The 25,076-nt window shown below is 41.8% G+C and overlaps 1 protein-coding gene across 1 annotated transcript; it reads right to left on the bottom strand.

The window, feature by feature from the left end:
- Positions 1-441: 441 nt before the first annotated feature.
- LOC124072422 (galactose-specific lectin nattectin-like) lies at positions 442-1,990 on the bottom strand. Its single transcript, XM_046413844.1, has 6 exons — positions 1,852-1,990; positions 1,569-1,680; positions 1,355-1,485; positions 1,119-1,250; positions 870-996; positions 442-650 (listed from the first exon to the last, which is right to left on the bottom strand). Exons 2-6 carry the CDS (start codon positions 1,636-1,638, stop codon positions 583-585), a joined length of 528 nt encoding a protein of 175 aa, XP_046269800.1. The 5' UTR covers positions 1,639-1,680; positions 1,852-1,990; the 3' UTR covers positions 442-582.
- Between the last annotated feature and the right edge of the window lie 23,086 nt (positions 1,991-25,076).

Below are 25,076 nucleotides of genomic sequence, written 5' to 3'. Positions count from 1 at the left end.
TTCCCACTCAGAGGTGCAGTGTATTTATCTGCAAATACTTTGTTTTTCACAGCAGGACGTTTACCTGTAAAGGAGTGGTTTTACATACTGGTGATGATAGAGGTGTTTGGTACAGTACATGTCTTACTGTGTCAGCACAAACTCTCCCTTCTCTCTCACTCTATTGTTCTCTCTCTCACCACACAAATACACACATTATGTCTTTACAGGTTCATATTTTAGTGGTTCGTGTTTGCATTGATGTGATGAAATTAGTACAGACGGGTGGATCACTTTTGAGTTCCTTTAAAATGGCTACAACAATCATGTTGGCTGAACACAGAAATAAAGATGATGACATGTTGTTTTTTCTCATGCTGAGCTTATATTGCAGTAAATTTCAAAGCTTTAGTTTGCTGTGAACAAAGAAAAAAGCAGAGGATCAAAAATGAAAATCTAGAAAGTGAGGAGGAGAGTGCATGCAAGCACTTTTTAAAACAATTTTAAAAACTTGCTGCATGTTTGCAGTGGTTACCATGAAACAAACCCAACTGCAGCACATTTTAAAAGATCATCTTGTCAATCAAACATTACTGATGATGATCACATGTTTTTGGCACACATAAAGGCTCTCCTGGAATTGCAGTTTTCATCATTCCAGTGTCCCCAAGCTGGAAAACACAACATGAACACCAGCCGTGTCATCATGTGAATTCAACATTTACGTAAATTAAAACACTCTGTCTGAATCCTCCACTGGTTTAATGACATGAAGTCAGAGTCAAGACTGAATAACCTTTTGTTGTTATGTACAGATAAGTCACTCAATTTATTTTCTTCACCCCTTTGATTTATAAACACTCCCACTGCCCCATTTCTTTCTAACTTACTCTCGTAATTCATCTCGACACAGTGCTCCCTGTTAAACCAGTGGCTGCCGGGACGCCAGTCTGGCTGGAGTCTCGCCCATCTGCTGAACGTCATGTGTCCACTTCCATCAACCCAATAAAATCCATGCTAGAAAGACAAAGAAACAGTTACCATTTCTCTGCAAGTCACCAGAGTATTTATTTCATCTATCCATCAGCTCTATATTCAGTCAGCTGCTTTCCACACAAACAGAGGTATTCAGTACTCACGCTCCCTCTCCTGGCCCCGATCCAAAATCTCACTTGTTCACGAGATATACTGAACACGTAACACAGCACTCTGTTGTAGTGATCAACGTTATGAATGGACACCAGGTGCCCACCTTGTGACTTACAGTGTCTCTGAAATAACAAGAATTAAGAGTGATAATTATATCGGCCTCTAAATATGTTATTTGTATGCCTATTCTTCTGTGTCCCTGTGTGTGTGTGTGTGTGTGTGGTACCTCTGCATTTGGAAAGGTCATACGTTGTGTGGTGACCTTCATGCATCGCTTGTCATCCAGCTGGAACCATTCCTTACTCCCCGGACATTCTTTCTGGGGATACCGCTCCTTACAGATTCTAGCAATTGTAGCTTTAACACAGAAGAAAGCTTTTCATGTTTGGCTTCCTGTTGGGTTCCTCTGTGTAGAACATTAGTGACGGGGTGATTCTTACCCTCATTAGCCTCCGCCATGTGCATCAGAGACACCAGAAGTAAGATGGCAGAAACCACGAGAGGACGCATGGCTCAGGGGTGATTCTCTCAGCGCTCTACAGCTGGAATGGACTGTGGAAATATCACACAGTTCATCTCTGTTAGAAACAGCATTCAGTGCCAATATATTGTAGCCTACAGCGAGTCAGGTCTGCATTTTGGGTCAATTTTCTATCCCAAAGAGCTCAAAGAAAACTTCCGCTCAGTTTCCTTACAACATCCGCAGGAACAAGAAGGACTCACCACAGAGGTGCGATTGTGGTTCCTCGTCTTTCCCCGGTTTGAATATCAGTCACATCTTCTCCACACTTAAATACTCGTGGCTGATGCCCTCAGTGCCTGCTGATTTTAATGATCACAAAATGTCACAAGAGCGAGGCACACCTGGTAGGGGCAGGGCACCAGACAAACAGTCACATGACACCTTTCAGGGATCCTGCAGAAACAGTTCTTCTTCAAGTCATTTATAAATATGTGACTCCATTTGAGAAATAGAGTATTTTGACTCTTTTTTTGTTTTATAACAAAATCGGACTTTGTGGAAAGTCAAACCTGTGGCTGTGGTGACATCACTAAAAGCTAGTGAGATGGGGAAAGAAACACGAGTAGGTGATCATATGGAATTTGGCAGAGACGCCAGCTAATGTGGAAGACTTCGTGTCAGTGTTGATACACATCATGTAGCTTGGGAGCCATGTACGCTGATTCTCCCATTTTTCAGTAGAATAGAATAGTCTTTATTTTCATTGTCCTTAAATGCCAACAATGAGTACCACTATGTAAAAAAAGCATAAAGTAAAAGTATGAAATGCTCTTTAAAAAGAAAATGAGTGAGGTGGTTATTCCTCAGGATCCTCAGGAAGTAGGTGGAGTCTCAGTTGTGTCAGTTTGGTCACCAGTCTGTAGGGCAGGACGATACTGAATGTAGAGCTAAAGTCTACAAAGAGGATTCTCACGTAGCTTCCCTGCTGCTCTAGGAAGGTCAGAGCAGTGTGGAGAGTTGTGGCAATGGCATCCTCTGTAGACCTGTTAGATCTCGAGATGATGTGACTCTGGACCAGTTTCTCGAAGCACTTCATGACAACAGATACAAGTGGCAATGGACAGTAGTCGTTCAGGCTGCTGATGGTGGGCTTTTTGGGCAAAGGAACTATTACAGAGGACTTCAGGCAAGAAGAAACGGTGGACTGGGATAGGGACCGGTTGGAGATGTTAGCAAAGGCCCCGGCCAGGTGGTCCTTTAGCACCAGGACATAAAGCTATATGCACTAGGTTCCATAGCTAACGCTGGCCTAGTTATTAAGTTGAGTATCAGTGCTTCATAAACATCACATAAATGCGCACTGTGAGTCAGGAGATATTGGTTCAGTACATGTCTGAGTGTTGTATGACCTCAGCTGTTGAATTAAAATCCCTCTTTGGACCACTCAAAGTTTTTACATAAGTAGAAGAAGAAGAAGAGCGCAAGCAGTGCTGCCCAAACACCAGCACAAAGTCGCTTTTACTCGGGATCACCAGCTGACACATATTCACCTGAAAGAGTTAGTACTGACATGATGTTAGTTAATAGACAGCACATGTTTTCGTTACTGCCACCTTTGTTTTCAGACTTCTGGCATTTCACACTCGATTGGACTCTCAATTAACGAAACACATTACATCATGGACTGTTGGTATAAACAGACTATGATGGGATGTTTGCACTGTTAGTTAAAAATAACTGAAAAGTAACTAATGAATCACATAACAAACCAGAGGAAGCCTTTATGAACTAATGATAAACACATTTAGGCCCAATTTTACTCTGCTTTCTACTCATAAGGACAAACTACACCCACATGAAAAATCCTCCTGATCTCCTCTTGTAGATGGTGATAAAAGTCACGTCTTCTGCACTGAAAGAAGCCTTAGGGAAACACTTGTACCATTATTATTGATATTGCAAAACAATTGTTTCGTGTTGAGAGCCAAGATCAACACGTTATTCAACAAAATGACTGTCATGTGTCTCTTCAATTTTGGGTTTCCATATCTTTATTCTTTTAAATATTCAACCAGGGTATGTTTGCGTCCTGAAGGATACTTCCATGCTTCAGTTTCACCAAAGTTCAATGGCCTAAGAGGCTCCAAATGCATCAACACAGAGTGGAAGATAGAAAGTTTTCTGACGTTAATAAGTCACAGAAGTCAAGAACAAAGAGTGTGGAAGGAGGAGCTTCAACATGTACCCCAAACACCATAACACTCTACAAAGGAGGGAATATCACAAAATGTGAACAACAAAAGTCTGTGGGTTTGTAAAAAGCACTGAACACCAGAGAGCAGACTTCACATTCACACTTCAAACAAACTTCACCTTACTGTGACCACAGTGTTTTCCAAACCTTCATGAAGCATGCTTCAGTTACGAGACTGTCAGCATAAATGATACGTAATGAACAAGGTATTCACAGTGAATGTGGGTTGGAAATATACGATGCATATTCCCAAACATTATTTGTGTTTTCCACATTTTTCACTCATTATATCAACATATGCAGCAACAGGAAAAACAGCAAAACCTTAAAATGGACTACAAACAGCAGATCTTCTGTTTAGAAGTCCTTTTCAAATGTGTGGCTGCCTGCTGCCTAAACACCAGCATGTTGTGTTGACCAGCTGACACATATTGACCCACAAGAGTCAGCGCTGAGTTGATGTTAGTGGACAGTGCATATTTCTGTTACTGCCACCAGATTTATGGCCTTCATGTTGTAAAACCAGTACAAGTATTTAATGGTTTAAATTTTTTTGTGACAGTATCAGAGTTTGCTCCTGGATCACAATGGCTGTAAGCCTCATTCATAAGGATGCACTGAGCTCTGTTGGTGCAGACAATAGGAAGTAGTGGGACACAATTACACTGCAGTAAAAAGTTGGACAAAGACAGTCAGGGTAGAAGGTTGGGTTTAGAAACACATAGTTTGTATCACTCTTAATTTCCTTTAATAACATTTAAGCAACATGCTCAGTTTATGAACACATTGGGGTCCTAGGGTACAGAATGAACACAGCCATAATGATGGGGTGCTTGCACTGTTAGTTAGAAGTAACTGAAAAGTAACAGATGGACCATAGAGTAATTTGGAGATGACCGTTATAAACTATACATTTTACGTGCATAATAAAGAGTACAGATACAGTATATACATCCAGTTAGGCCTAATGCTGCTCTGCATTCTACCCAAAAGGACAAAAATCCACCTGATCTCTTCTTGTAAAAGTTGTTCCTTTAATTCTTCACACTTTTCTGTTACCATTATCCTGGTACAAGTTCATCTTAGTTTCATCAGTCCAAAGAATCTTATTCCAAAACCGGACAGGTTCTGTTTCGGCAAAGTCTAATCTGGCCTTTCTGTTCTTGAGCATTACCAATGTTTACACCTTGTTGTGCTGCCTCTGTGTTAACATTCATAAGGTCGTCTCTTGATTGTACACTTTGACAATGAAACACCAACCCGCTCAAGAGTGTCCTTCACTTGGCTAAACCAATGACAGAATTCTGCCATCATCCACATTAGGTGTCTTCTGTGGTCTTCCAGGCCTTTTGGTGTTGTTGAGCTTGCCAGTTAATTCCTTCTTTATAAGAAAGTTCCAAACTGTAGTTCTGGCCACTCCCAATGTCTGTGCTATCTCTCTGAAGGCTTCATATTATTTTTATTTTCATCTAATGATAAGATAAGATAAGACAAGATAATATAAGATAACATAAGACGAATTTTACTGATCCCACAGCAGGGACATTCACTTGTCATGTGTGTGCAAAAAGCAAAAGTGTACAAAGAGTTATACATTAACTGTTTTAAAATAAACACTGTACAATATTCCACTATACAGGTTATATACATATCAGCATAGTGGTGGAAGGTGATGATTGTGGGTAAGTATTGCACAGGATAAGGAGGAAATGAGGACTGTTGAGTTGTACAGTCTAACAGCAGTGGGAATGGAGGACCTGTGTTAGCGCTCCATCCTACACTGAGGGTGTAGCAGTCTGCCACTGAAGGAGCTGCTCAGAGTCTCCACTGTCTGATGCAGAGGGTGAGAGGTGTTGTCCATGATGGATGTCAGCTTGGCTAACACCCTCCTCTCACCCACCTCCTCCACAGAGTCCAGGGGGCAGCCCAGGACAGAGCTGGCCCTCCTGACCAGCTTGTTCAGTCTCTTCCTGTCCCAGTCAGTGCTGTCCGGTCCCCAACAGACCACAGCATAGTGAATAGCAGAGGCTACTACAGAGTCATAAAATCTCCTAACAAGAGAACAGTCCATACCTGGCCATGAAACTGCTGGTCAATTTGTCCTATCATTTATGAGCCAATAAAACATGGGGGTGGGTGGATAAAAATAACTGTAATTCCTAAATGGTTAATGCCATACTTTTGTCAGTCCCTTTGAATGAAAGCTGAAAGTCTTCGCTGTGCTCAAATCTTGTCAAACAAGTCAAGTCAAGCAATGACAATCATACAAAAAGGAAAATATTGTGTTATAATATTGGCCAAGCTAGGTAATATTACTAGTTTAATCAATTCACACTTCCTCTATCAGAGCTGGTGTCACTTGTAATATGGGAGTACTTACAAACATGCGATATCATGTCTTTTCTTTGTTGTCCCTCACACTGTGTCATTGATGATGAAGATGCCACCCCAAACAATGTCTCTCCCAAAGTACATCAAAAAACACTGAAACTTTATTCAGCATGTGACGCAGAGTCTGGGAAGAGGTGAGCTGACATCCAACCTTCCAGCAGTAGGTCCCGATAAAATGTGTAAAAGTATTTATATAAGGATGTAAATGGCACATCTGATGTTTTATTATCCCTTACCAATAATATGTACTGTAGTGCTCATTTATCATTCTAAATGTAATGTTTAATGTACTGCAGTGTGTGGTTATTAGTGATTAAGACACCTTGTGAGAACTGAATACTTGACTTTTAAAACTGAAGGGTGAAAAACACTAAATGAATATTTAATTGTTCTAACTACAAATGCTGAGTTGAATAACTGGTCAAAAAGTTGATTTTACAGCAACTTTAAGGACCAATAATTTGGCTTTTTTATTTAAAGATTGTAGTTTACAAATCAGACTTTAAGGCTATTGGTTGCATTTTTTAAGTCAAGTCAACTTGTCTTGGTTTTAAAGTGTTTCCCACTCAGAGGTGCAGTGTATTAATCTGCAAATACTTTGTTTTTCACAGCAGGACGTTTACCTGTAAAGGAGTGGTTTTACATACTGGTGATGATAGAGGTGTTTGGTACAGTACATGTCTTACTGTGTCAGCACAAACTCTCCCTTCTCTCTCACTCTATTGTTCTCTCTCTCACACACACAAATACACACATTATGTCTTTACAGGTTCATATTTTAGTGGTTCGTGTTTGCATTGATGTGAAGAAATTAGTACAGACGGGTGGATCACTTTTGTGTTCCTTTAAAATGGCTACAACAATCATGTTGGCTGAACACAGAAATAAAGATGACAGACATGTTTTTTTCTGATGCTGAGCTTTTATTGCAGTAAATTTAAATGCTTTTGTTTGCTGAGAACAAAAAACAAAGAAGAGGAACAAAACTGAAAATCTAGAAAGTGAGGAGGAGAGTGCATGCAAGCAAAAAAAAAAAAAAAAAAAAATGCTTGCTGCATGTTTGCAGTGGTTGCCATGAAACAAGCCCAGCTGCAGCACATTTTAAAAGATCATCTTGTGAATCAAACATTACTGATGATGATCACATGTTTTTGGCACACATAAAGGGCCTCTTGGAATTGCAGTTTTCATCGTTCCAGCGTCCCCAAGCTGGAAAACACAACATGAACACCAGCCGTGTCATCATGTGAATTCAACATTTACGTAAATTAAAACACTCTGTCTGAATCCTCCACTGGTTTAATGACATGAAGTCAGAGTCAGACTGAATAACCTTTTGTTATTATGTACAGATAAGTCACTCAATTTATTTTTTTCACCCCTTTGATTCATAAACACTCCCACTGCCCCATTTCTTTCTAACTTACTCCAGTAATTCATCTCGACACAGTGCTCCACGAAAAACCAGTTGTCTGGTTGGCGTCCTGCCCATCTGCTGAACCCCATGCGTCCACTTCCATCAATCCAATAAAATCCATGCTAGAAAGACAAAGAAACAGTTACCATTTCTCTGCAAGTCACCAGAGTATTTATTTCATCTATCCATCAGCTCTATATTCAGTCAGCTGCGTTCCGCACAAACAGAGGTATTCAGTACTCACGCTCCCTCTCCTGGCCCCGATCCAAAATCTCACTATTGCATGAGATATACTGAACACGTAACACAGCACTCTGTCGTAGTGTTCAAGGTTGTGTATTGACACCAGTTGACCACCTTGTGACTTACAGTGTCTCTGAAATAACAAGAATTAAGAGTAATAATTGCATGGGCCTCTTAATATGTTATTTGTATGCCTATTCTTCTGTGTCCCTGTGTGTGTGTGTGTGTGTGGTACCTCTGCATCTGGAAAGGTCATAGGTTGTTTGGTGACCTTTATGCATCGCTTGTTATCCAGCTGGAACCATCCCCTACTCCCCTGACATTCTTTCTGGGGATACCGCTCCTTACAGATTCTAGCAATTCTAGCTGTAACACAGAAGAAAGTTTGTCATGTTTGGGTTCCTGTTGGGTTCCTCTGTGTAGAACATTAGTGACGGGGTGATTCTTACCCTCATGAGTCTCCGCCATGTGCATCAGAGCCACCAGAAGTAAGATGGCAGAAACCACGAGAGGACGCATGGCTCAGGGGTGATTCTCTCAGCGCTCTACAGCTGGAATGGACTGTGGAAATATCACACAGTTCATCTCTGTTAGAAACAGCATTCAGTGCCAATATATTGTAGCCTACAGCGAGTCAGGTCTGCATTTTGGTTCAATTTTCTATCCCAAAGAGCTCAAACGAAACTTCCGCTCAGTTTCCTTACAACATCCGCAGGAACAAGAAGGACTCACCACAGAGGTGCCATTGTGGTTCCTCGTCTTTCCCCGGTCTGAATATCAGTCACATCTTCTCCACACTTAAATACTCGTGGCTGATGCCTTCAGCACTGTCTGATTTTAATGTTCACGAAATGTCAGAAGAGCGAGGCACACCTGGTAGGGGCAGGGCACCAGACAAACAGTCACATGACACCCTGCGGGGATCCTGCAGAAACAGTTCTGAAAGTCATTTTTAAATATGTGACTCCATTTGAGAAATAGAGTATTTTGACTCTTTTTTTGTTTTATAACAAAATCGGACTTTGTGGAAAGTCAAACCTGTGGCTGTGGTGACATCACTAAAAGCTAGTGAGATGGGGAAAGAAACACGAGTAGGTGATCATATGGAATTTGGCAGAGACGCCAGCTAATGTGGAAGACCTCGTGTCAGTGTTGATACACATCATGTAGCTTGGGAGCCATGTACGCTGGTTCTCCCATTTTTCAAAAGAATAGAATAGTCTTTATTTCCATTGTCCTTAAATGCCAACAATGAATACCACTATGTAAAAAAGCATATAGTAAAAGTATGAAATGCTCTTTAAAAAAAAATAAAAACTCTAAAATAAATAAATGAGGCTAATAAACAAAGTGAAACACATAAAATCAAACACACATACATTCCACATTCTGCTGTCATAGTCTTTAATATTGCACGTAATGTATGTTGCACAAAAAGATATCACATCTGTTCAAAAGCAGCTCTTCTGCACATCTAATGCAGTTATGGCTTCTGCATAGAAACCTCTTTTTAACCTGTTTGTCCATGTTTTTCTTGTCCTGTATCATCAGCAGTTCAAATAGGTAGTGTCCTGGGTGGGATGGGTCAGCCGATGAGCTTCTGCTCAGTGGTGACGACACCCTGGAGACATTTCTTCTCTGCTACTGCTACTACCACACACACACACACACACACACACACACACACACACACACAAGTTTGCCAGTATGCTGCTACTGCTACTACCACACACACACACACACACACAAGTTTGCCAGTATGCTTTCTATGGAGCAGCAGTAGAAGGACACAAGCAATTTCTGAGTGAGGTGGTTATTCCTCAGGATCCTCAGGAAGTAGGTGGAGTCCCAGTTGTGCCAGTTTGGTCACCAGTCTGTAGGGCAGGATGATACTGAATGTAGAGCTAAAGTCTACAAAGAGGATCCTCACGTAGCTTCCCTGCTGCTCTAGGAAGGTCAGAGCAGTGTGGAGAGTTGTGGCAATGGCATCCTCTGTAGACCTGTTAGATCTCGAGATGATGTGACTCTGGACCAGTTTCTCAAAGCACTTCATGACAACAGATACAAGTGGCAATGGACAGTAGTCGTTCAGGCTGCTGATGGTGGGCTTTTCGGGCAGAGGAACTATTACAGAGGACTTCAGGCAAGAAGAAACGGTGGACTGGGATAGGGACCGGTTGGAGATGTTAGCAAAGGCCCCGGCCAGGTGGTCCTTTAGCACCAGGACATAAAGCTATATGCACTAGGTTCCATAGCTAACGCTGGCCTAGTTATTAAGTTGAGTATCAGTGCTTCATAAACATCACATAAATGCGCACTGTGAGTCAGGAGATATTGGTTCAGTACATGTCTGAGTGTTGTATGACCTCAGCTGTTGAATTAAAATCCCTCTTTGGACCACTCAAAGTTTTTACATAAGTAGAAGCTAACATCTCAGTAACATCGGACAGAAAAGTGTGAGCAGAAACTCACCACGCAAGAAGAAGAGCGCAAGCACCAGGATCACCAGCTGACACATATTCACCTGAAAGAGTTAGTACTGACATGATGTTAGTTAATAGACAGCACATGTTTTCGTTACTGCCATGCATACTGCATTTCACACTCGATTGGACTCTCAATTAACGAAACACATTACATCATGGACTGTTGGTATAAACAGACAACAGGAAGTAGTGCAGTTATGGCTTCTGCATAGAAACCTCTTTTTAACCTGTTTGTCCATGTTTTTCTTGTCCTGTATCATCAGCAGTTCAAACAGGTAGTGTCCTGGGTGGGATGGGTCCTTGAGGATGCTATAGGCTCTTGGACCTGTGTTTACGCTCCATCCTACACTGAGGGTGTAGCAGTCTGCCACTGAAGGAGCTGCTCAGAGTCTCCACTGTCTGATGCAGAGGGTGAGTTAATGCCATACTTTTGTCAGTCCATTTGAATGAAAGCTGAAAGTCTTCACTGTGCCCAAGTAATGACAATCATACAAAAAGGAAAATATTTTGTTATAATATTGGCCAAGCTAGGTAATATTACTGGTTTAATCAATTCACACTTCCTCTATCAGAGCTGGTGTCACTTGTAATATGGGAGTACTTACAAACATGCGATATCATGTCTTTTCTTTCTTGTCCCTCACACTGTGTCATTGATGATGAAGATGCCACCCCAAACAATGTCTCTCCCAAAGTACATCAAAAAACACTGAAACTTTATTCAGCATGTGACGCAGAGTCTGGGGAGAGGTGAGCTGACATCCAACCTTCCAGCAGTAGGTCCCGATAAAATGTGTAAAAGTTTATATAAGGATGTAAATGGCACATCTGATGTTTTATTTTCACTTACCAATAATATGTACTGTAGTGCTCATTTATCATTCTAAATGTAATGTTTAATGTACTGCAGTGTGTGGTTATTAGTGATTAAGACACCTTGTGAGAACTGAATACTTGACTTTTAAAACTGAAGGGTGAGAAGCACTAAATGAATATTTAATTATTCCAACTGAAAATGCTGAGTTGAATAACTGGTCAAAAAGTTGATTTTACAGCAACTTTAAGTACCAATAATTTGTCTTTTTCAGTTAAGTATTTTGGTTTACAAATCAGACTTTAAGGCTATTGGTTGCAAGTCAAATCACTTTGTCCTGGTTTTAAAGTGTTTCCCACTCAGAGGTGCAGTGTATTTATCTGCAAATACTTTGTTTTTCACAGCAGGACGTTTACCTGTAAAGGAGTGGTTTTACATACTGGTGATGATAGAGGTGTTTGGTACAGTACATGTCTTACTGTGTCAGCACAAACTCTCCCTCTCTCTCACTCTATTGCTCTCTCTCTCACACACACACACACACATACATACACACAGAACAACAGCAGCACAATAATCTTCCCACCACCAACAACAGTTTTCCTCTGAAACACATCAGACGCAGCTCTGAATCGAGGTTCACAGCGGGGTGAGGAGAACACTTCTTGGGGACACAGCTAGGGGACAGTGTCGGTCTCCTGAATTGGGACTTATACTCCCCCTACACACACTGACACACATACACTCCTTTACCGGACAGCTTCCAAGTCCACAGCGCGCTGCAGGGGAAACCTCAGGTACTGTGTGCTCACTTTATCCACTTCTGTAGCAGTTTTATCATGTACTCCCGCTGCCTCCGAAACAATGTGATGGGGCAATGGAGGGAGGGGGTGGGGGTCAACTCAGTGATTTAGTCAAGAGACACGTGTTTGGTTTGGAAGTGGAAAAATCTGTTCAAAGCAAAGCCTTAATCTTTGCACAGGCGACTGTTTGCGTGGGATTGTGAATGCATATTTAATCAAGGAGTGGGCAGTAAAAGCTTTGGCTCACCAAGTGGGCAAGTAATGCAGGAGGATGAGAGAGAAAGTGGCCACACTTGAATATAGGAGAAGGCGTCTGGTGACAAGTTTGCATTTGATCAGGTGGTAGTGCTTCTGGAGGCCTGGAAGATGTTTGCATGTTGTGGTCTGATGTCATTTGTTATGAGAAATATGTGGGATGGAGAGGGCAGAAGACAGAAAATTAGACTATTAAACCAGAAGCAGGCCTTAATTATTGAACAATAGAGAACAGGTCTGTAAGTCAGAAAGTCCTTGAAGTTTCATTTTATATTCCTTTTTTCCCTACGTTTAACATCACATGGATTATTTAAGCAGGTTGTCCTGACTGTTTTGCTGCCTTACTCCCTCAGTGTAAAGCCTTCAGGAGTCAGTGTGGCAGGCAGGGACAGTCCAGGCGCTCTTATACAAAGGCAGCACGTTTCACTCTGCAGCAGCAGCAGCCGAGCGGTGCTGAGCACCACCTCCAGCATCACCAGCAGCAGCAGTAACAGATCGGGGAGGGTTTTGGACCACAGTTGGAAGACCGACGACGCAAACAAACAGCTCCGGGGTCGAGCTCCGGTTGATGATAATGCTCGCTGGCTGGTCGCGGGTCGCTGGTGCCCGGCGGCTGGGGAACAGTCGAGGCTGTTGAATGAGCCGAGGTGTTGCTGAAAGTGCTGTCCGAGGTTCTGAAAAGACGCCGACAAACCGTCGTTGTTCCCTTTTCCAGTCGAGACGATACGCATGAACTGACGTGAATGCTGAGCAGCACAACACGGCACACCAGTCCGCCGGTTAACACAGCACCCCCGGCCGGAGTAAATGGGACCACACGTCGTCCGAGCGTTAGAAAGATGGAGAGATTTTTCCTGCTCGTCCTCAGCTGTCTCTGCGTCTCCGGAGTCACAGCGGGTAAGTTTCTGTTTATGAGCGATTACGGGGATGCTTCTGTGGATTGTGGAGCAGCAGCCCACAGAGCGATATTTTCGTTGCCTAATTGAACGAAACATGAACATGTGTGCGAAACACTGCTGTCTTGTGCAGGATTTAGATTTTAAGCAGTGTTGTTGAGAGACGTTGCGTAGTCTGTTGTGTTTGTGGAGAGGCTGACTGTGTTTGCAGGCTACTGGAGGCATTCCTGTGTTGTCATCTAATGAAACAAACATATGAAGGGTTCCAAATGGTGATTTAAACTTAAGATTTGAGATTGTTGCCTTGTGCACTGATTAAGATTAACTGGGCTGAAATGACCTATAATGAACCACATTATTGTTTATCTCTGAAAACAAAGCAGTGTGTGTGTGTGTGTGTGTGTGTGTGTGTGTGTGTGTGTGTGTTTGATGTGAGCCAAGCTGACCTTTCAATCTCATTTCAGGCAGGTACTGTACACTGCTGCACACAAACACACACATGCAAACACACACTTTCAAGCTCAGTGTTGGCCAGAGCTGTATATTAAAATATAACAAATCTAAATCTTACATGAACATTTGCTGATCACTGATCATTACTAGACATTTTTATCCATAGAGTCCAAAATCTGATGGCAACAAACAGCTGTTGGCCAGTTGAAAAGACAGGATCGGACTGCTGCGGAGCGACAGTGGTCCTCTCACGCAGATCCATGGAAACACCACTGATGCATGCAGTGCCTGTGTGTGTGTGTGTGAGTGCAAACATCCAACGTATAGCCTGTGTGTGAATCTTTAAAACATGTTTTTTTTTTAGAGTCAAAACTACACATACACACACACACACACTCACTCACACACATTCAGACTTCTGAACACACCACACTCCTGCCATCAAAATGCACCTCTGGTTCCCTCATCATCCTCCCACTCCTCAAAACCCACCCAAAATGACATGCACGTGGTGTTGTGTGTGTTTCCCTCTCTCTTATGTATGTATTTACAGAGTGATGTTCAGACACTTAAAGCACAGAGCCTCTCTACTGGCAGGAAGTGGGATGTTTATAATGGATGCTGACAATTACGTGCATGAGCTCTCCTCTTTTGATTGGAGAAGCAAAGACAATACAATGAATCATATTTAAAAGATGCAAGGTAGTTTTCATGTTCTTAAGTGGTCCTTCTGACTGTAACACTTGCTAATGTAAGAATGAGCTTAGATTGCTTTATTATATACTTTTTATGGGTTTATTGGTGTATTTCGTACTACTCCTCAGAAATATCCACAGCTGATAACAGTTACAATTAAAGTTATTGAATGGTTTATATGATAACACAGTATAATATAACTCTAATAATGATAATATAGTTGGAATTATGTAATGACACCCTGCCCTTGAATGAATTTTACGTGTGTGAACTATTCATGCTGGATTGGACATGGATGTTTTCTTAGAGAAAATACAGTCGGAGACAAATATGTTAATAAAAACTTCAATTGGAGTTTTATCTGTTTTTAACTACATTATGGTGTGTTGAAACTATTAATTAAGTCTTTATATGCTGCTTATGAATGCTAAGTAGTGGGGTTAAATAGAAAAAAGAACATACAAAAAGTTCAAACAACAAGCACAACCACAGTCAACAACAACATGGACAGAAAAACGTGTTTCAGTTCAGAATACAAAGAAACAGGATACATCAGGTCATTGTGACCAAAGTTAAAGGCTGGTAGACGACCTTCCCCAAAGGTCAAATTTAGTAGCTGCTCTGTTATCAATTATCCTTATCTGCAATGTTGAACCTGGTCTTTTAAGCAAATGTAGATTAGATAAACATAACCTCACCCATCCTGATTTGAAACTCTGTTCAACTAACTGTCCAATGACAGTTGATGTTGTCTGTTCCTCTTTTCTGTATGGACAAGAATTCCTCAATGTGCTCTGAAGTCTCTTTCATGACCTTTCATCTGTCCACAGCATCTAATAAAGGCATAAAACACCACAAAAAGCACAGAGAAAAATTGTATCTAAACATCTACCATTCAAAGGCAACCAAGTAACCTTCATCTGCTGATGAAGATCACATGAAATGACCAAAAGCTACACAACAGCTATTTAACGGACCTTGAGGTAAGGTTCACTGCTTTGTCAACCGCTGTTGAGGACAAATTATGAAACAATGGCAGAGTCCAAAGTTCAGAGAGTTGCAGACTGATATTTAACTGTGTCACTTTTGGCTTCGCGGTTCAGCTTGATTCAAGTTTTTGTCTTCTCGTTTATTTTAAGACTCAGACACCTGCACCAGTAAAACCAGACCGAATCAATGTCGAGGCGGAGAGCTGGACTGGCAGGAGTGAGCAGCACCATAAAATTTAAACTACAGAGACGTCTTTACTGTGTCTGTGTTTATAGTGACTCATAAACAGTCAGTTGATCCTGGGAAAGGAAAGGTAATGTTTCCATTTAAAATGTAAATCGACTCTCTAACACATTCATCTAAATGAAGCCATAAATAGTCAAAGGCAATTTTCTTTGGTCCCTAACACCTCTGAGTTTGGAGGAAGAAAAAAAAAGAGGAAAATCAATGAATCAATCAAGTAATTGAACAGTAATTCAAATGATGCAAAGGCTCCAGGCTGTTCTCCTTGTTTGAGTGAAGTTTCTAATAATGAAGGAAGAAAGGTGAGTCCTTCAAGAACTCAGAGGTTATTTTTTAGCTTGGGAGTACAGGATTATTATGTGTAATAAGTCATCTAGCCTCCATAAAGATGTCTTCAAGGCGTCAGCAGTGAGCAGCCTTTAAAGGCGTCCATCTTCTCCTCTCTCACACCAAATTATCACCAAACAGGAAGTTTGGAGAGACAACATCAGTCAGACGGAGAGACAACATCAAAATAAATGTGGTTTCATAAGAGTTTCCATGCCATTTGTCACATGCGCAGCACACATCACAAATACTTTGTCTCGCTATTGGGATTGTAACCTCAACATATTGCATTGTGCATTAAAAAAAAATGCGCAGCCTCCAGGGCTCTGATGGTGTTGTTTCCACACGGCAGTTTTGTTAAACGCATGAGATGACATGAGTGACGCAGAGTCCGTCATTGGTGTTAGAGGATGAGCATTGCGTTGTATTGTTTGGTCCATTGATGTCATTAGTTTTATTGTACACACTAGAAAGAGCTGGAGAGCGCCCTGTAGTGTATTTGTAGTCCTCTATATGCAATGTCTCCATCCTGCCTTTATTCAAAAGTGCGTCCTTTAGACCTGCTGGCTGTTTGGGGCAGCCTCCTTAATGGTGGGTTGATTTACTACTGTTCCCTCTTAAAAGACTCTTTAACAGGACACAGAAAGAAAGGAAGGTTTTTGTGTGTGTGTGTGTGTTTGGGGGGAAGGGAGCAATTAGCTTTTTGTAATTATTGGTTGGTAATCTCCTTTGCCTTTTGTTTTGTGCGTGTGTTTTAAAGCAGTTTACTGCACATTTGTTTTAAGAGCTCATTACAGTACAGTAACAGTTCACCTCGTAGTCACTGCTTCTTACTAATAAGTTGCATCAGATTTGGGAGGCTGACAGAGAAATAACTTATTATGTTGAAATTACATGGAGCAATGACAGAATCACAATATGTTTTGTGACCTTCATTGGCAGAATTTGCTTAGTTTATAGTATTATTTCTAATGTACTGTTTCCAAGAAGCGATAACTGCACATTGGTAATTAAGTTTTGAGACTGCAGTGGACACACACAGTCAGGAAGGCTACATCTCATAAATTTACCAATCCATTTCACCAACAATGAGAAAAGCAAGCAATTACAGCTCTTACTGCTTTTTTTATATAAATGTACAACAAACAAATTAAGTTTTAATTATTGTGTCATTCATTCAGTTGATTTAAGCCAGATCCAAAATGTCTGATCCATAAACTCACTTAAATGTTCATATCCACTTCTTCCCGTTTTCTCATTTTGCCCTGTTTGGTACGTTTCTGTGTGTCAGCTTTGGGTACAGGCTGTGTAGCCAGTAACAGTGTGCATGCAGAGTGTGAAGGCAGGACAACAGTACCATATCAGGCACTCAACATTCTCATGTTATTTATAGTTTTTGCCCAATATGTCAATATCAATACTCTATTTTTGTTTGTTTTTGGCTGCATGCATACAGGTATTTTTGTTGTGCAATCTGTATAGAGCTGTCTGTAAATGCAGAATAAACTTTAGGATATAAAGATGAAGCTGCAACTCATTTGTAAGCTTGTCTTTGAAAGCTGTGAATTTCTGGTGACTGAAAGACAAAAAAATTAAACATATTTTTGAAAAGTCTATCCTTCCTCTGGCTTTGCTGCTTAGCGTTTGTATCAACAACATAGTAGTACTGCTGCTCTTTCTGGCATCGGTCTGCCACTTCATTTCAAAAACCCCTTTGAGTTCCTCTTTGAGAGCCTGCCGATGGCTTAGCAAGACACAGATGAATAAGAGTGATGGCCTTGTGGTTGATAGTGCGGCCTCATATGTGCTAAAGGTTTTAAATCCTGTGGCAACCTGAGGATTTAAGACCAAACAGCAGAAGCTAGAAAGAAAATACTTTAGATTTTAATCTTGTTTGTTTTCTCAGACATTGTTTTTAATCTAATTTTTTTTATCTAATTGTGCTCAAAAGCTTTTCTTTAATCATGTTTGCATTTGTTCAATGATGTCAGGTTGGATCCCTTTTGTCAAGAAAGGAAAGAAACAGGCTTTAGAGGACAGATTGGTGCAATCATCTGGACGCTGGGGCCTGTGGGAGAAAGATGCAGCAATGCCAAAAGACTGACGAGGCGGCGGCGGCTCGCTGACGCAGTCTGTCGTCCGGTATCACATCTGTCATGTGTGTGTGGAGGTGGAGGAAGGTCTGAGCAGCCATTTGGAGGGAAATTAATGCCATGGATTCTAAAGGTGTTTGGGGGGTATTCAGCGTCACAGACCCGTTTGTTTGTGCCTGCTCTGGGATTTTTGTTTTATAAAAAGCATGTGTGGGGCTTCTGATGATGCCATGCTTTGAGACACATCAGTTAGCTCCCTTGGGATTCGGCTGTTGTTTGCTGTTGATAATGTTATAGAATATTTCCAGTGCAACAAGAACATTCAAAGTCCTAGAGGGAAATATGAGCACATCTAGAGCTACAAAGAACACTGGAGGACAAGAAGAATCTGAAAAAGGACTCAAAGAGAAGAGGTTGCATTCTTTTCAGGTCCAGGATAGTGGAAACAAGAGCATAATTAATTAGTGTTATTGAGATTCTCCAAGAGCTGATGGAATTAAGGAAGAAAAGTCAAGAACTATTTGCTGATGCTACAACCTTATTATTGAGACTATAGAAGCATTGGTAACCTGAAACAATGGGGAAGGGGCACACTGGAGAAGTCAAGAATCCAGTCTAGTAACACAAAGAGAGCTGGTTACCTGGTGACACAAGAGGCGACCCTCTCCAACCTGTACAGTCTTATACAGAACCGTATGTACAGCAATAATCTGGGATTTATCAGGGCCCTGATAAAAAACAGACTAAATGACTGGGTTTGTGAAACAGCTTGTTAAAACCACACTACTGTTCCTGCAGGTGAATGTACGAACTGAAAGGGCGTAAAGATCTTTATAATGCTAAAGCCAGCTCACTCCATACCAATACACCCAATTATTGCATGGTTACTAGACGACACAGTAAAGGAGGCGGTGTCTGGACAAGCCTGGGCACAGGAACAAATCACATTTCAAGGAATCTTCATATACTTTGGTCAAGATTATCCTGTGGAGGTGCAGAAGCAGAGAGTTTGGGTTTGTGAGGTGATAAAGCAGCTGAAGGAGAAAAGGATCTAGGGGATCAACCTGGAGACTGGACCAAAAACTTCCCAACTCTAACTGAACCTCTGCCAACTCCTGGATAACTGACATCTCAGTGCAGATCAGCAGGAGGGTGAGGATTTAACAGGAGGTCTTCAGGAAGACAAAGGCAGGAAAACAGGAGGAGAAAGGAGGTCACTTCTCTGCCCAAGGAAAATGTGCAAAATTATGTACACCCTATGTTTTGTCTTTGTCCTGCCCTTTATTTTTCCATACCAGTATTATTTATGTATGTAAAGTTGTGTAAGACTTACTGCTAGGGAACTTGTTTTCATGAATGACGTAAAAAGCATGTGCATAGGAATTGTCCATTTGATAAAAAAAAATGTATTTATCAAATATGACTACTCACACTGTTGTGCAATGAACCATAAAGAATTTCATTAGTTCTACATCCATCTGCCTCTGCCTGTGTTTGCACAAGCTCATTTATATACAGAAAAGGTCCCCCGGATGTCATATATGACAAATAACATGACTTTGAAAGTGTTAATGTAGAGCTTCTTGTTGTGGACACAAAAGACAGGATACTGCATGTGGGAAGGCTTCCCAGCATGCACCGGAGCAACGTAGTTACTTACATTAGTCCCACTGTATGTGTGTTCCTGCACTGGTACTGGTGTTATTGTCTTTGACATTGTGTTCAATTTGTGCACACATTTTTAGCCTGAGTGTGTTCTTTACATTATACACAATGAACATTATGCAGATATGCTGCATGTTATTCACAATGCAATAAACACCCAGAAATCTGCTTAGAAAGCATTGCAAAACACGTTCCTCATATCTTCAGAACTTCTCTGATAATCAGTTGCTCTGGAGTTATGTTAGTCCGTGTCAAAGTAATCCATGATAACTGCCTTCACTTGCTTTATACTCCTAAACTAGGAGTAATTATAGCATCATAGAACTGAACGGCCACTGCTCAGGCTGCTGCATTTTACACACTGAGTGAGAATGTGTGACATGGTGGGCTGTCCCCATGTGGTTCAGACACTGAAACAATGTTTACTATCTGTCTCCTCTGCATTGCATTAACCTGATCTTTGATTTACTCTGGAAAACTCTGTCAGTATGATTGACCTTTGCCTAAGGTTTCTTTAACTGACTGCAGGTCCTTTCTCAAATGGCTGTATTATATTGACATGTGTGATTGTTCATTCCTAACCATTATTAGCACACACTATAACAGACCATTCAACAAATTAGGTTGCTTCTGAGGGTGTGTGCTGTGTGCCCGAAGTGAATTGAGGTTTGCCAAAGGGAAAGGGATAGAACATAATATGCATGTTTCATTTTTTTTTTTTTTAATTTAGAAGTGTAAAACCCATGTTGCTTACTTCATTAAAGGTGTTGCTGTAAATTAAAATACCACAAATACTGTATAAAAACAAATGTATTAATTGTTAACTGATTTAGCAGGTCGGTTTAACACTTTTGCAAGGCACTGTATGCGTGTCACGTTCTCATTAAGGGGTCGAGCCCTTAGTGTAGATGTACCTGAAGTGTAGATGAGAGACCACCCCTGGTTTAAGCACAAAAGGCCCCTGGAGCCCTCTCCCAGTCCTCCTCAGCAGCCCAACAGAGCACAAAAATACAATTTTTGTTTGGCACTGGGCAGTCAAATCCATGGGGGTCCAGATGGTGTGTTTTACATCTGAGCAGTCTGCAGAGCCCAGGAGGTTACCTGCACTACTTTCACCAACACAGAGACACTTATGCTCATTTGTTTTGTGTTTGTGCCAGAAGTTATGCCTGACACAGATAAGCCAGGAATGTGTTTTTGTGTGTGTATGTCAGTCAGTTTCACGTGATCGACTTTTGCTGCCAAGAGCTGCAAGTCTGGTTTGTGGGGTGGGGGGGCTCGGTACTCCATCAGGAGCTAGCAGTCAGTCACATGCCATATGTTTCCCTGAGGAGGATTCTTGCTAGAGAGAGAGAGAGAGAGAGAGATGAAGGAAGTGATGGACAGAGAGAAAGCAAATTAATGTATGCAAAAGGAAGACAGTACTAGTGTTAGAGCCGCAGGAGAGAAAGACAAAGCCGGAGACAGACGGAGAAAAATGCTCATGGGAAAAGTAGAGAGGGAACATGCAGGAATCAAAGGGAGAGTATTATTCACATTCTCCACCTCCACCTGACTGTGACACCAATCCTCCCAGGCAGCTACTGTAGGCGTTGCTTTGCAGCTGTCCCCAAGTCCTCAGCAGGGCTGCAAGAGCTCCGCAGAGAGAGACAGTGTATCCAGTTCTAATATCATATTCATAACCTGTGAGCTCCTTTAGCGTTATCAGCCCCATCCCATATTACTGCTGTTTCCCTTCCTGGTGTGTGTGTGGTGGGGAGGGTTGCAACTGATGCGAGAGTAGATTTCATTAGCAGTTGGCTTGTCAAATAATCAGCCTCATGGCACTCCTCTCTTGCCTTTCTGAATTAACTGGCTTGCATTCTCTGTGCAAACACTGCTGGATTGATTTTCATACCCTGCCTTTTGACATTTAATTAGAGAAAAGAGTGTGGTTCTGTGTTTGTGTGTGTGTGTCTGTGTGTGCGTGTGCGTCTCTCGGAAAGAGAGAGAAAACATTCAGTTTTGAAGTCCCCCACCCATCCACCTCCCCATGCCAGCACTATGGGGCATGAGTGAACTCAACCCTCCCAAAGGTGATTCTTATTTTCTTTTGTTGGTGTGTTTACTGTGGGACTGCTTTACTTTACAGTGACGTTAATGTTGCTTGAATGAATTGGAAGAGCTGAAAGAATTACAGGACGTGAATGAATTCAATGCAGGGAAACTGGTAGAAAAATATACCGTAAAAAAAGGACATCCTCACTAACAAAAGGCAAAGCACAATATTATATTTTCATTTAATTTGAGAATTAAGTTCATCCAACAAAAAGAAATGTTATGGAGTTGATTATATGACAAAATGTGGATGAAGGATTTTTTTCCTCTCAGTCTCACTCCTGCTTCAAAAAGTAGTTTTTTTGTTTGTTTTTTTTTGTTTTTTTTTGTTTGTTTTTTGCTTTGACAATCCTCCAGTTGCCACTTGTCACTACGCCATTGTGTCATCTGGCAAACCGCTACCAAACAGGTTAACTTCTGGGCTATGAACCAACTTGCACACCTATCAGCCCACCCTAATACAGCAGTCTGAAACTGGCCCTGCCGCCTCCATACCTCAGGATTCTCAGTGCCAACGGGGTTTGAAAAATTCATTTCCTATGAGTAAATAACTCATTTCTCTACAAAGGGACAAAAAGACCCTTAGGTGTGATTATTTGACAGCACTGGGCTCCTGGCAGAAGGGACCACACTATTCAACATGCAACACATGCAGAAAACACACACATACATCTGCCTCCCACACACACACAAACAGAGGCTGTGCGGCTGTTAAAGAGAACATCCGAAATGAATTCAAAATCAAAATCAATAGACTGCCTCGAAATATTCATAAGCTGCACATCTTCCCACATAAACCAGATGATCAGCAGCCGGTGTGTGAGTGACATGAGGCTAATCAATAGCAGAATACATGAAGAGTGAGTCACAGCTCAGCTACCGTCTCCCCTTTTCACCCACCATCCTCCTCCCTGCACCCAGTTTCCCACTCAAGTGTCGGTTAACGGGCAGAGAGCTTTACACACCAGGCTATGGAGGAGCTGCCAAAAAGCCCCAATGTAGTAGCTGTGGAGAAATATAGCGAGAAGCATTGGAGAGGCAGACAGAGATGAAAAGGAGAGACAAAAGCAGTTAGATGGTGCAGGTGTGTGTGAGAGGGAGGTTTAGCACCAAGTGTCCATTACAGTCACAAATATAGAAGGTGAAAGTGAACAGAAGAAGAAAAGGTACAGGAAACGTATGAGGTGGATTTCCTCTGACAAAGAGGAGGTTGATACGGACCCAAAAGCTCTGGCAGTTCTGTGAAACAAATGGCAGGACAAAGTTAGAAGAAGAGAAGAGGGTATCCATGGGGAAACTGTTTTGTAGTTTATGTAGCAATTCAAGCAGTCATATGGAAAAGTTGTGGAACGGCTGTGAAACAGTAGGCAGCCTCTAATGAAAAAGGCATTATGGGCAGTCCATTACAAAACATGACACAGCGTTATAGTGTGACTCTGACGCAAACACATGGGTTAGATAGCACTTCTAAATTATTCACCAGATGCTTGAGCTTATAAATGAAACACATTAACATCTCATGTTTACCTCCTGAGCGGGTTTATGGGTGTGTGTGTGTGTGTGTATGTGCATCTACAAGGATGAGAGCGAGTGTGCCAAGGTCTCCTCTGACACTCGCAAGGGCAAACTCCAGATCAGCACAAAATCCTGATGGCTCTATCATGGCACATTAACTATGAATGTTAGGGGAGCCAGGGTCCCCACCAGCTGAATGCATATTAACCCCTGAGAACACAGCACAGCCGCAGCTCATACACTCACAAACATGTTAGCTGGGGAAATAAACTGCAAGCAGCCATAATTCCCCCTGCGCTGTTGTTATCTGTGGTGTGGGACATTGCCACATTAATCAATGTGCTAATTTATTTAACTCCCCCATGGCCTCACGCTTTGTAGCCATTACAGTTGAAGCGCAAAGTTTTATTTCTTCCATTTCCAAAGTGTTTCTTTATAGTGTGTTACTACACACTACGTGAAGTGACTGTGACTGTTTACATGCTAAAGCGGTTCAAGTTGCTCAACATGAATTCGTACAGTGATCCCCAAAGGGATTCAGAGAAAGGAACGGGAAGTAACAGACAGCAACGCCTGCCTCTAAAATGCCAGATAACAGTGGAATATGATGCTGATAAAAGGCAGTTTTCATGTTAGTTTACAAGCCTACAAACCAACTCATTCGCATCACAGGGACCAGAACCAGACCATGAGTCTGAGAGATGCATTTCGAAAGCTTGCAGAGCTGTAATGCAGTGATACAAATCAGTAATATCTTCCCACTGTTACCTTGGAAGCTGGAACACCACCCTGCTAACTTTCATGCTCCCTCACTTTTACAGCTCAGGTGTGTGTGTGTCAGACTGTTTCAGCTGACACTCACAGGTTGCTCATTGGAGGATTTACTCTTATCCTCAGTTCAGGCAGTTGGGTAATTTTACCAAAAACACAATCAAACAGACCTTGACTTGTCATAGTCGGAAATTCAGCAGCATTATTAATATAATTAATATCATTAATGATGACTTTGTTCACTTTAAGTGTACCCTGAAGTGCTACATGAATTTTATTAGTTACACTTACACATTTGTCAAATATCTAAATGTCTTCTCTAAAGGGCAACATGAACTGAAAAGACCAGGGGCCTTAAAGTTAATTATACACAGAAGCCCCATCTGATCAGGGGAAGGGACACAGGACCTCTTCAGGCATTTTGTGGTCACCAGCATCACAATGTTCGATCCTTTGGCTCCTGTGAATTAAGAGTGGGACCTAGTGGGAGGGTGGACTTAATACAGTGCGTCCCACAGACCCTCTATCAGCTTGGGATCTGGGGAGTTTGTAGGGCGTTTTTGTGGGTTTTGAGACATTCCTGAGCTGTTATTTAAAATGTGACAGGGTGCATTGTTCAGCTGGGGACAGGCTGCTGCTGAAGGGAGGAACGTTACAAAATATTTCATTGTAAATAATTATTAATGTTATTCACTTCACCTGTCAGTGGTTTTAATGTTGTATGCACAGAGACGAAAACTCACAGCTCGTTCTCCCCCTGGGGGCCCTCTGGTGGGTTAATTCATCCCTGCCTCAGCCCCACCTTCACCTGGTATTCGTGTATTATCTGTATCCAAGAGGGTTCCAGGTTCAAATCCCGGTCTGGGCCCTTCTATGTGGAGTTTGCATGTTCTCCCTGTGCTCCGGCTTCCTCCCACAATACCAAAAACATGCACATTAGGTTAATTTGCTACACTAAATTGCCCCTAGGTGAGAGTGTGTGGTTGTGTGTTGGCCCTGCGATTGACTGGCGACCAGTCCAGGGTGTACCCCGCCTCTCGTCCGTGGTCAGCTGCGATAGGCTCCAGCTCCCCCGC

The sequence above is a fragment of the Scatophagus argus genome, chromosome 15, assembly GCF_020382885.2.
Source record: "Scatophagus argus isolate fScaArg1 chromosome 15, fScaArg1.pri, whole genome shotgun sequence".
In the NCBI taxonomy this organism is placed as follows: domain Eukaryota; kingdom Metazoa; phylum Chordata; class Actinopteri; family Scatophagidae; genus Scatophagus; species Scatophagus argus.
This window is presented reverse-complemented; position numbering and strand designations above follow the sequence as displayed.

Excerpts from the sequence above, each read along its gene's own strand:
- LOC124072422 (XM_046413844.1), bottom strand. The coding sequence starts at position 1,638 with ATGCGTCCTCTCGTGGTTTCTGCCATCTTACTTCTGGTGTCTCTGATG. Across the intron at positions 1,486-1,568 it reads CATGGCGGAGGCTAATGAGG|CTACAATTGCTAGAATCTGT; the intron begins GTAAGAATCACC and ends TCTGTGTTAAAG. Across the intron at positions 1,251-1,354 it reads TGACCTTTCCAAATGCAGAG|AGACACTGTAAGTCACAAGG; the intron begins GTACCACACACA and ends TTGTTATTTCAG.